Source organism: Mandrillus leucophaeus, unplaced genomic scaffold (genome assembly GCF_000951045.1).
Source record: "Mandrillus leucophaeus isolate KB7577 unplaced genomic scaffold, Mleu.le_1.0 Scaffold1, whole genome shotgun sequence".
NCBI classification, from domain to species: Eukaryota; Metazoa; Chordata; class Mammalia; order Primates; family Cercopithecidae; genus Mandrillus; species Mandrillus leucophaeus.
In genome coordinates, this window is record NW_012098097.1 from 12,582,782 (window position 1) to 12,594,996 (window position 12,215).

The following is a 12,215-nucleotide window of genomic DNA, read 5'->3' on the forward strand; positions in this document are numbered from 1 at the left end:
GTTTCTCTTTTCCGGCCTCCCTCCTCCTGTAAAGGGGGATGTGTTCTTGTTCAGGAGAAGGTCCGCTGTAGGTGGATGGTGTGGGGTTGGGGAAGGGACGCTGAAGAGCAGCTGGTCCTCAGGGACATGGAGGGGAGGAAAATGGTCACCGAATTACCATGGAAATTGGCTCTTATTTGCAGGATTTGGGAAAGGCAAGTAAAGAGCTTGAGTCATGCTGGAACTGTCTTCAGCTGCCTTGACTGTGATGCGGCCTGGAGACTGGGCCACGTTGATCTGGATTCGTGTGGGTTTCACACCACTGGTCAAGATGTGCTCGGGGCACTTTCCTGGAACTGCCTAACACGTTCTTCCAGATAACATTGCTGGGACACGGCCTCCCCACTGTAGGGGGAGTTTTGCTGGAAATCACTAATAGTGATCTGGAGCCAAGTTTGGTTAGATGTTGGGCAATACTGTTTTTGCCCAAAAGTGACTAAAATGATCATAATGTTATGACGCTGGCTTTGCTGTGGGATTTGGTAAAATGGTTCTTAAGATCTTTTCAAGAAGGAAAGATTTCAGTCTAGGTTTGCTCTGACTCCAAAGAGGAGGCTTTTGAGGGGATCCACCACCACCAAAGTGGCCTTCTCCCTATCAGCCTGAGCCTGGGGCTCTCTACTGGGCTTTCCCAGCTCCACCCCCTCCCCTCTGCCACGCCCAGGTGACAGCCTTGTTCCTAACCCAGCTGCATCCTGGATCCCATCTCTTCTGACCAAGGTGTGGAAAATCCCTTTGCTAGACTAGAAAGAGAGAGAGCAACATAAAAGCAAGTGCTGGTGCTTAGCTAGGGGCAGTTCTGCCCCCAGGGAACAGGCATATTACCGTGTTTGGAGACATTTTTCATTGTCATAACTAGAGGTGGTGATGCTAATGGCATCTGGTGTGGACAGTCCAGGGTTACTGCTAAGCATCCTGCAGCACACAGGCTAGCCTCCCATCACAGGGGATCATCTAGGCCCAAACCTCAGTGGTGCCAGGGTTGGTATCAGGGTGGCAAACACTTGTAATCCCAGCACTTTGGGAGGCCAAGGCAGGTGGATCACCTGAGGTCAGGAGTTCAAGAGCAGCCTGGCCAACATGGCGAAACCCTGTCTCTACTGAAAATACAAAAATTAGCCAGGTTTGGTGGCGCACGCCTGTAATCTCAGCTACTAGGGAGACTGAGGCAGGAGAATAACTTGAACCTGGGAGGTGGAGGTTGCAGTGAGCCAAGATCATAACACGTTGCACTCCAGTTTGGGTGACAACGAGACTCCATCTCAAAAAAATAAATAAATAAATAAAAAGAAACAAAAAAACACCAATGGTGCCAGGGTTGAGAAACCACAGAGTAGAATAAGCCAAGGTAGCTTTGTAATGCCTTTTGTAGTTACTTTCCAACCTCTCTGAAATAAATACGCGTGTGTGTGTGTGTGTGTATGTATATGTGTATATATATGTAAACGTGTGTGTATATATAAAACATTTGGGGTTCAGGAAAAAATGTTTAAAGAAAGGAAAATCTCTTTTCCTTTTAACTGGCACAAGTTTGCCACTTAAAAGGAAAAAACAGAGTAATTATTAAGGCGCCAAGGAGAAACAGAGGAAATACAGAAATAGAGAAATAAACAAATTTAGAGAATTCAATCTGACAAGTATTTGCTGAGCACCAGTGACATTCAGGAGGCTGCAGGATGCTTGGCTGGGGGATGTCCCAGCCCTGGAGGAGGTCACCTACGGTCTGCTGAGTGGACTTTCGTAGGCTAGACAAACTCTCTGCAGTAGGAGACAATAGGAAAAACAAAATTATGGCGCCCACCTATGATCCCAGCACTTTGGGAGGCCAAGGCAGGTGGATTGCTTGAGCTCAGGAGTGTGAGACCAGCCAGGGCAACACGGTGAAACCCTGTCTTTACGAAAAAACAACAACAAAAAAATTTAGCTGGGCCTGGTGGGGCATGCCTGTAGTCCCAGCTACTTGGGGGTTGAGGTGGGCAGACGGCCTGAGCCTGGAGGGTTGAGGCTGCAGTGAGGCAGAGTGAGACCCTGTGTCAAAAAAGAAACCTAAAAGCGAGGATGGAGAACTTTTCCCAGTTGAGGGGCCTGGGAAGGCTTCAGGAAGAATATGAGACCTTGAGTTGGGTGTTGAAGACATGGTGGGCAGGATTTTATTGTCATCTGTTGTCAGCCTGTCTGAGTTCAAATGCAGCCACCCTGCTCAAACATCAGCCTTGGCCTGGCGTGGAGGATCAAGCCTGGAATCCTGGCATTTTGGGAGGCCGAGATGGGCAGATCACTTGAGCCCAGGAGTTTGAGACCAGCCTGGGCAACATGGTGAAAATCTGTCTCTATAAAAAACAAACAAACAAAAACAAACAAACAAACAATTAGCTGGGTGTGGTGGTGCACACCTGCAGTCCCTTCTCCTTGAGGCTGAGGTAGGATGACTTGAGTCCAGGAGGTAGAGGCTGCAGTGAGCTGAGACTGCACCACTGCACTCAGCCTGGGTGACAGAGTGAGATCCTGTCTCAAAAACGAAACAAAACAGAATTTTAAGCTAATTCGCTTCTCCAAGTCTCTGTTTTCTCATTTACAAATGTGGTACAGTAATGAATGAATATTGTCTCTCTAGAGGATTGTGGGGCCATCTGTGATGGGATAAAAATTATTAATGAGGAAGTGTTCTCAAACCTAATCAGACTGATGGCTGGAGAGATAACTTAGATGTGCATTTTACAAATTAACATGTGCAGATACACACTGTCTTTGGCAAGTGGTGGGAGGTATCAGAGATTTTGGGTGGGAGCTGGCCTAAGCAGCCCCTTGGTCATGGGGACGGTCTCTGGGCCCTGACGCATGGGAGGGACAGCTGGTTGGTAGGACACTTGGAGATGGGGGCTCCAGCTAAGGCACTGCAGGAATGGGCGGGGGTCATGCAGTGGGGTGAAGACTGGGTGTAGGCATGTGTGACGGGAGGAAAGAGGTTCGGGGGGGCCCACCTTGCTCTCCTCACTCTCACCTTGGAGGCTCCATCACGAGAGCCTTGGGCTCCAGATCTTCCCCTGCAATGTTGACTTGGTGTGAAGGCTCTGCAGGGAGCCCTTCAGACTTTACTCAAGAGCCCACTAAAGGCTGGGCGTGGTGGCTCACACCTGGAATCCCAGCACCTCGGGAGATTACGTGCACTTCTCACCCATCTTCTCACTGGGTGGCTGTGTGTTGAATGAGGTGTTCCCATAGGGCCTGAGACATTCTTGAGTTTTACATTTTGGTAACAAAGAGGGGTTAGAGTTGACCACAGTTGCTATGCCCCTCGGTGGGGAGGTTTTCGGCCCACCTGAAATGGCTGGGCATGTGACTCCTGATGCCAGATTTCTGGGCGAGGAAAGCGAGCCGCTCACAGGGTGGCAGGTGGGCGTTCGTCTAATGCGGGCCCAAGCGCCGACCCTCGAGGGCTCCCTGGACTCCCCACCTCCATGAGCACCCCTTTCTAGAAGGACTGTCCCAATACTGGATGAAGAGGGTCCTGCCCCAAGCTTTTGCCAAAAACTCTGGGAGTGAGAGACGTGGGGTTGTCTTCCTGGAAAGATGACTGCTCTCCGGGGCTGGGCTTGGCACGTCCCTAAAGTAGATGCCAAGGACACTCGCTGATGCACCGCCTGGAGGCTGGAAAGCAGCTTGCAGCTGCCTTCTTACCCACCTGCCCACCGGTGAAGGACCTGGTCATTGAGCCAGCTTTGCTTTGAGTTAAGGGATGATGATCATTCAAAGCTTACTTGGGATTTTTCTTACTGTCCTAAAAGGGGTGGTAAACAATTGTCTGTGGGGCCAGCGGCTGATGGACTCTCCTTCCCGAGAGGCTGGGTGGGCAGAGACAGCACCTTGCTCAGCAACCTCTCAACACCAGCCTGACTGGCTGAGGCTCTGGGGGCAGAGTGTGTGTGCACGTGTGAAGGTGTGTGTACATGTGAGCGCATGTGTGCATGAGTGGATGAGCATTCATGTGAACGTGTTGAGAGTACGCGTGCGTGCATGTGAGTGTGCATGTGATGTGGGTATATGTGCCTGTGAATGTGTGCATGTGTGTGCATGTGTTGTGTATGGATCGCATGTATGTGAATGTGTGCATGTGTGCACGTGTGTTGAGCGTGTGGATTGTATGTATGTGAATGCGTGCATGTGTGTGCACGTGTGTTGTGTGTGGATTGCATGTATGTGAATGCGTGCATGTGTGTGCACGTGTTGAGTGTATGTGGATTGCATGTATGTGAATTTGTGCGTGTGTGTGCACGTGTTGAGTGCATGTGGATTGCATGTATGTGAATGTGTGCATGTGTGGGCTGCATGTATGTGAATGTGCATGAGTAGATTGCATGTATGTGAATGTGTGCATGTGGATTGTGAGTGCATGTGATGGTATATGTGTGAGTGTCTCATCACACTGCAGGACAGGAGAGGACAGCAGAGACTGCGCAGGCCAAGTGTCGGCTTCCCTTGAAAGGTTGTGAAGGACTCTGGATGGCATCATGTGTATTGTGTGCATGTGAATGTGTGGGTTGCATGTGAGTGTATGTGAGTATGCATGTGTGGATTGCATGTGTTGAGTGCATGTGTGTGGGTTGCATGTGTGTTGTGTGTGTGCAGGCATGGGTGTGTTGAGAGTGGTTGTCCTCCCAGAAGCTGTGTAACTGCAGCATTTCCCAGTGGCGTGCAGCTGGGGAAGCACCTCTGATTTCCAGGCTGTTTCTCTGTGCAGCTGCTTCCTAACTTGGTGCCTTCCCTGTGTGTTTCTTTCCCACCAGGGCCCAGGAGGAAGATGGGCTCCCGTGGACAGGGACTCTTGCTGGCGTACTGCCTGCTCCTGGCCTTTGCCTCTGGCCCGGTCCTGAGCCGTGTGCCCCATGTCCAGGGGGAACAGCAGGAGTGGGAGGGGACTGAGGAGCTGCCCTCCCCGCCGGACCATGCTGAGAGGTGAGGGGCCACGAGGGTGTAATAGCAGGATCTCTGGCTCTGGCCAGGCTGAGCCTGGGGCTCGGGGCCCCCGGGGGACCTGGTTCACTGTGAGATGTGAAGGCGAGAAAGCCAAAGCCGAGCCGTGGCCCTGCTGGAGGCTGGTCCTGCAGGATGGACGAGCTATTCCGCTTTTCAGTGGCTTGGGCACCTCACCTGAAACTGCAGACAGTGGTCCAGCCTCACCACAAGCCGAAAGGAGCGGGGTCTGCAAGTGGCTTTGCGGCTGCCTTCTTAAGTAAAGAGCAGACCAAGCTCCCAAATCCACCCTCCAGTTTGTCTTTTCATTCTCACTTTGTCTGCTGAGAATGTCCGCTGGGGTTCTAGGCACCACTTGGAGGCAGGGAGAGATGGAGCATGGCCTTAGGAGAGATGCTGGACCAAGAGCTGGTGTCCACGACCCACGTGTCTCATCACACTGCAGGACAGGAGAGGACAGCAGAGACCGGGCGGGCCAAGTGTCGGCTTCCCTTGAAAGGTTGTGAAGGACTCTGGATGGCATCTACCTTTGTGTCTATGACCTGCAATGACAGAGAGACTCCAGCTGACCTGGGATATTTCCTAGGGAAGCTGAGTGCTTTATCCAACTGCCATGCATCCAGCGTGAGGTCCTGGAGACCCAGCGACAGCTCAAGCCTGGCTTGGAATCTCTTCGTTATTTTGAGTGTTGGGCTGACTTGATACTTGAGGCTTCAGGCTAACTTTAGTGTACAATGGGATTGGACAGGATTTGAGGCTGAGTCACACCATTCCGTTCTTTCTTCCTCTCCCTCCTTTTTCTTTGATTGAGCCCCTCCTATCAGTCAGGCCATCCCCCAGGCACGGGGGACACATGACTGGCACAGTCCTGGACTCCAGGAGCTCTGAGGCCGAGAGGGAGACAGGCCCATGAGAGACAGTGCAGTGTGGTGGGCTTTGTAGTAGGGGTGCACCCATGATGCTGGAGGCAGGGTCAGGAGAGGGAGGAGCGGGACCCAGGAAGACTGAGAGGAGTGAACTAGGTATTGAAGACACCTGGGGGCCTCCCAGGTGCAGAAGGAGGGGAAAGCCGCCTGGTAGCCGGAATGGGGTGTGCAGAGGCATGGCTGGCAGTGTTTGTCGGGGCTGGTGGGTGGCTTGGGATGGTGAGACCCAGTGCTGGAGGCTGGAGGCTGAAGAACAGGAGGGCAGTTGAGCCTAGAGGCAGCTGGGTCTAGTTGGGGAGGGTCTCACCTGAACGAAATCCTAGAAGGAACAAGAGGGGTCATGGGAAAGCTTAAATTGGACAGTGTTCTCGGAAGAATGCCGGAGGGAGGCAGCAGAGAGGATGAGCTGGTGCAGGGAGAGGCAGATTCCAAGCGAGAGTCGAAATGGCAGGGGTGCCTCAGAGACGATGAGGGCCCCAGGCTCAGGTCTGGAGGTGCCTGGAGGCTGAGGGCCCAGGACTCTGCTGAAGGTTTCGGCGGGGGGTAGTTGGGGTGACACCCGCTGCTGATGCCAGGAACAGATCTCAGAAAGAGAAGATTCCAGAGACGAAGGGATGGGGACAGGGGTTTTTGTTTTACACACATGACATTTGTGGGGCCTGTTGCATCTCCAGATGCAGACTTCTGGTGAGAAGTTTGAAGTCAAGGTCTGGGGCTTAGGAGAGAGGTGGGGGTGAGATGTCCATCTGGGAGTCCTGGGCTTATGGGTAGCTGAACATAGGGCACCGAGATCCATTTCCTGGATAGTCTGGGGTGTAAAAGTGGGAGCAGCGTTAGATAAGGGGCTGGCCCACCCAGGGGGACTTTGCTGCCCCCATGGGTCTGTGCAGCTCTACAGCCTGGGCAAGAAGAGCCACAAGCCAGAGCACACACGATACCGCGAGGGGCCGCGAGGTGGCAGCCAGGAGCCGCCGCCATGCATCCTGCCCGTGGGCCGGTCCTTCCAATGTCAGGTTGGAAACATTAGAATCTCTCCAGCGGCTGCAGCTGAGAGGAATCCTAAAGATCCAGCTGAACCTTCTCACTCACAGACGAGTCAGCTTCATATGTTATATTCTAGCATCACGGATACACAATAGGGAGTCCTGGCACTGTCTTGTGTCACCCAAGACCCTCTCCTAGATGTGTGGATTTTTCCCAAACAGCCACCGTCTTGCGTGGCGCTCAACTGATTGCCGTGTTTCCAGGACTGTCATTGCCTTTAACAAAGGACAGGGGCTCGTTCTGTAGTGAGGATGCCAGAGTGGGCCTTGAGCCCACCAGCATGAACACAGAGCTTTGTGGGCCCAGGTGAGAGAGGGAGAAGGCAGGTCAGGCACACCAGACCCACTGGCAGCAGAAGAGAGAAGCGTTTCCAGGCCTGAGAGTTCCTGACTTTCACTGTGATGCATTATTCCCTCAGGGCTGAAGAACAACATGAAAAATACAGGCCCAGCCAGGACGAGGGGCTCCCTGTTTCCCGGTGCTTGCGCTGCTGCGACCCCGGTACCTCCATGTACCCGGCGACCGCCGTGCCCCAGATCAACATCACTATCTTAAAAGGTCAGATGGCTGCAAAGACGAGCACGGGGTGGCCAAGGCTGCTCTGTGCTGATCTGGAGGAAAGGATGGAGTCGTTAGGGTGGGGCTGGGCGAGAGCGGAGGACTCCCTCGGGACACGGAGCAGAGGCAGGCAGGCTGTCATCTAGAGGGGAAGGCACAGGAGATTGATTTTGAGGCTCTGGCCCCTCCCCAAGAGGAGGGGTTGGAAAGGGGCCTGCAGGACCTAGAGCAGGAGAGCGAGCCCAGTGGCTGCTTGGGGCCTCGTCCCTCCAGTTGTATGTGGACGCCAGGCTTCTAGGCCCTTTGATTTGGGGCTTGGTGCCCCAGCCTGCTTTCTGAAATGCCACCCGCTCGCCCCGGTCCTGCACACGGCAGATAACCCCGCATAGCCCCGTGAAATCGAACTGGGAACACTTGCAGCCTAGATCCTGAGCCGGCCCAGACATCTGGAGTTCATTTGCTGAGCGAGCCGTGGGTCTGGCCGCAGAGCCCGTTGCTTTTGGACGAACCTGTATGTTCCTTTTTTTTTTTTTTTTTAACCAGGGCTTTCCAGAAGGAAAAAAAATTATTGCTTCTCGGCAAAAATAGAACCGTCCTTGAGGTTGAGTCTGTTTGCTTGGCCAGTTTGGGAATCAAAATACCCCTGTGCCAGGCTGGGAAGCTGCCCGTGGTGGGGGGTTGGGGGCAGGAGTGAAGCTTCTGCCAGGTCAGGGCTGTGAGGTCGAATCAGGACTGCGCCAGGGACCAGAGCGTGAGCAGCCAAGGCTCAGGACACCACCAGATTACTCCAATAACAGCACATGTCTTCCCGTCCCTTTTAGGTGAGAAGGGTGACCGCGGAGATCGAGGCCTCCAAGGGAAATACGGCAAAACAGGTTCAGCAGGGGCCAGGGGCCACACTGGACCCAAAGGGCAGAAGGGCTCCATGGGGGCCCCCGGGGAGCGGTGCAAAAGCCACTACGCCGCCTTCTCGGTGGGCCGGAAGAAGCCCATGCACAGCAACCACTACTACCAGACGGTGATCTTCGACACGGAGTTCGTGAACCTCTACAGCCACTTCAACATGTTCACTGGCAAGTTCTACTGCTACGTGCCCGGCATCTACTTCTTTAGCCTCAACGTGCACACCTGGAACCAGAAGGAGACGTACCTGCACATCATGAAGAACGAGGAGGAGGTGGTGATCTTGTTCGCGCAGGTGGGCGACCGCAGCATCATGCAAAGCCAGAGCCTGATGCTGGAGCTGCAGGAGCAGGACCAGGTGTGGGTGCGTCTCTACAAGGGCGAGCGCGAGAACGCCATCTTCAGCGAGGAGCTGGACACCTACATCACCTTCAGTGGCTACCTGGTCAAGCACGCCACCGAACCCTAGCTGGCCGGCCACCTCCTTTCCTCTCGCCACCTTCCACCCCTGCTCTGTGCGGACCCCAGGGCTCGGCACCAGGCTGACCCCACCGCCTCTTCCCCCATCCCTGGATTCCGCCTCCCTGGCTTTGGCCAATTCAGTGAGATGCCCTGCACGCACGGAAAGCCAAAGCAACCGGTGCTCCCAGATGCTGCAGCCTCTGGCGAGAGCTGACGGCAGATAAAATCACCAGGGCGGGGGGCCCGCGAGAACCCTCAGGGACCTTCCGTTGCCCTCTCGGCACACATTCTCAAGTGGAGCCCGCACAGCGAGATGCAGAGATGCGGGTGGCGGCAGGGCATCCCAGGGTGCAGCCCCGGGGCTCCAGTCCTTGGAAATAATTAGGCAAATTCTAAAGGTCTCAAAAGGAGCAAAGTAAACCGTGGAGGACAAAGAAAAGCGTTGTTATTTTTGTCTTTCCAGCCAGCCTGCTGGCTCCCAAGAGAAGGACTTTTTCAGTTGAGACTCCGCTTAAGAGAAGATCCAAAGTTAAAGCCCTGGGGTCAGGGGAGGGGCTGGGGGCAGGAAACTACCTCTGGCTTCATTCTTTTAAGCCATGTGGGAATTTTCTTGAGGGACAGGTGGACCCTGACATCCCTGTGGCCTTGCCCAAGGGCTCAGCTGGTCTTTCTGAGTCACAGCTGCGGGGTGCTTGGGGCTGGGACCGCAAGTGTCAGCCTCCCAGAGGGACAGCTGAGCCCCCTGCCTTGGCTCCAGGCTGGTAGAAGCAACCAAAGGGCTCCTGACAGCGGCCAGGGACCCCTGAGTCCCCCAGGCCTGCAGATGTTTCTATGAGGGGCAGAGCTCCTGGTACATCCATGTGTGACTCTGCTCCACCCCCATGCCACCCCAGAGCCCGGGGGGGGGTCTCCATGACTGCCACCCTGGCATCTACTCTCTGTTTTGCCTGCCACACGAGTCAGCCCCAGAAGGCCCTGGGGCCTTGGCTTCTGTTCTTTATAAAACACTTCACGCAGCACTGCAGTCTCCCGTCTCCTCGTGGGCTAAGCATCCCCATTTCCACATGTGTTGTGTTGGTTGGCAGTGAGGCTGATCCAGACCCCTTCCGCCCCCACCACCCTCATCCAGGTCTCTGACCAGTAGCCTGAGAGGGGCTTTTTCTAGGCTTCAGAGCAGGGGAGAGCTGGAAGGGGTTGGAAAGCTCACGCTTGCCTGTTTCTTCAGACTCTGTGAGCCTCAGTCCTGAGACCAGAGTCAAGAGGAAGTGCATGTCCCAACCACCTGGGTCAGGATTCTCTCTCAGGAGCTGGGTGGCAGGGGAGGCAATAGCCCCTGCGCCAATTTCAGGACCACCTGCAGCAGGGCTGCGGTGTCTCTGCGGTGCTCTGGCCCTACCCATGGCCGCCACGTTCTCTGATCTCCAGGAACCCCACAACCCCTCTCCACCTCATCCCACGTTGATGCCCAGGGTCATTCTTGCTACTTGCTGGGCCCCCAAAGCTCCACTGCCGCTCTTCCTTCCCCCATCCCACACCTGGTTTTGACTAATCCTGCTTCCCTCTCTGGGCCTGCCTGCCGGGATCTGGGGTCCCTAAGTGTCTCTCTTTAAAGAACTTCCGCGGGTCAGACTCTGAAAGCCGAGTTCCTGTGGGCGTGCCCAGAAGCAGAGCGCCACACTTGCTGCTTAAGCTCCCCCAGCTCTTTCCAGAAAACATTAAACTCAGAATTGTGTTTTAAGCATCCTGCCTCGTCAGTTTGCTCATTAAACCGAATTGTCGTCGTCTTCTCCTCTCCACCTAAAGTCTACTCCTGCCTGGGAGGCCCTCAGCTTCATACCTGGGGACATTGGCACCCAGCAGGCACATGCTGGACCCTGAGTTGCCTCGCTCCTCCTGGGGGTGCAGCCTCCCATGGGTGGGGCAGCCAGAGCGTGTGTCGACTGCAGCTGAATGTGTGCCCAAGTCGGACACCTGGGGCCTGGGTAGGTCTGGGCACTTGTGAGAGGTGGGTGGGAGGCAGGGGCTTGCTCTCCTGAGCAGGACCATAGTGTCCCCCGGGAGGGAGAGAAACCGTGGAGGTAGCAGCTTGGCCGTGGCTCTGCAGCCTGGACACTATTCCTTTCCTAGGGTTGCCGTGGAAACCGGGGTTAGGGCATGGGTGGCATAAGGCTCTAGCGGAGGGTCCTTCCTGCCCCTTCCAGCTCTTGGTGGCCCCAGGCACTCCTTGGCTTGTGGCTGCATCTCCTTAGGCTCTGCCTCCATCTTCACGTGGCCTTCCCTTCTGAGTGTCTCAAATCTTCCTCTCCCTTCCCTTACTATAACACTTGTTGGAGGATTTAGAGAATCAGGTAAATATTTAGGGCCCACTGTAAATCCAGGACGGTCTTCTCTCTAGATCCTAACTTAATTACATCTGCAAAGACTATTTCCAAATAAGGTGACATTCACAGGTACCAGAGATGAGGACTTGGACATATCTTTTTTCAGGGGATACAGTTCAACCACTACCACGGCTTGCAGCTTGAATATACCCATCAGCAGCCCGCTCTGTTCTCCAGTGGTGCAGAGCAGATGTTCGTTCTTCTCTCCATTGCTTGCCAACTGGGTTAGAAGCCAGGCCCTGATCCAGCTGCCAACGGGATCTACCTTGCTCTCTCTGGTGCCAGCAGGCTGCAAACAGCTGATCTCCTTTTTCTGCCTGCTCCTGGAGTGAAGCCACGTGGTCATGCTTGGCCCTGGGCTAGGGCCAGACTGGATCAGGTGGACCCTGCAATCCTGCTCTCTGTGGGAGAAGGAGCAGGCCCCCACCTCTGGGGAGTTCAGGCCACTCAGCAGAGGATGCGCTTCCCGGGCAGTGGGGAGCAGGGACTAAGTGCCCTTCCCAGAGGTGCCTGGAGGGAACCAGCCAGCTTCTTACAGGTGCCCAATGACAACCCTCTCTGGAGACAAAGTCACGTGGACCGTGTAATACCTATTTCCCTGCTGGTCAAGTTCTCGTGGGAAAGGAGGCGGGGTCTGCTCCTGGGCCCGCCCCATGCTCTTTTTAACACCCCTCTACCTTTGGGGTTCCCCCACCCCCAATCTTTTCAGGCTGGCATTTATGCTTCACCCATTCTTCCTCCAAATATTTCCCTTGCTCTTGCTTTGTGGCAGACCGTGTGCTAGGTACTAGAGGCATAAGGACAGATAAGATATGGTCCTTGCCGGCCGGGCGCGGTGGCTCAAGCCTGTAATCCCTGCACTTTGGGAGGCCGAGACGGGCGGATCACGAGGTCAGCAGATCGAGACCATCCTGGCTAACATGGTGAAACC

At 54.7% G+C, this 12,215-nt stretch overlaps 1 protein-coding gene across 5 annotated transcripts in view; it reads left to right on the plus strand.

Moving 5' to 3' along the window:
* Positions 1-10,644, plus strand: part of C1QTNF1 (C1q and tumor necrosis factor related protein 1) — a 26,039-nt gene extending 15,395 nt beyond the window's left edge. For 3 of the 5 annotated variants that reach the window (XM_011990313.1, XM_011990470.1, XM_011990389.1), the window contains exons 2-4: positions 4,824-4,992; positions 7,399-7,538; positions 8,360-10,644. In XM_011990313.1, coding sequence (XP_011845703.1) covers positions 4,824-4,992; positions 7,399-7,538; positions 8,360-8,910 — 860 coding nt within the window. In that variant the 3' untranslated portion in view covers positions 8,911-10,644. The remainder of the gene's footprint in view (positions 1-4,823; positions 4,993-7,398; positions 7,539-8,359) is intronic. The other 2 variants (XM_011990549.1, XM_011990617.1) reach the window with 1 other exon arrangement.
* Positions 10,645-12,215: the final 1,571 nt, after the last annotated feature.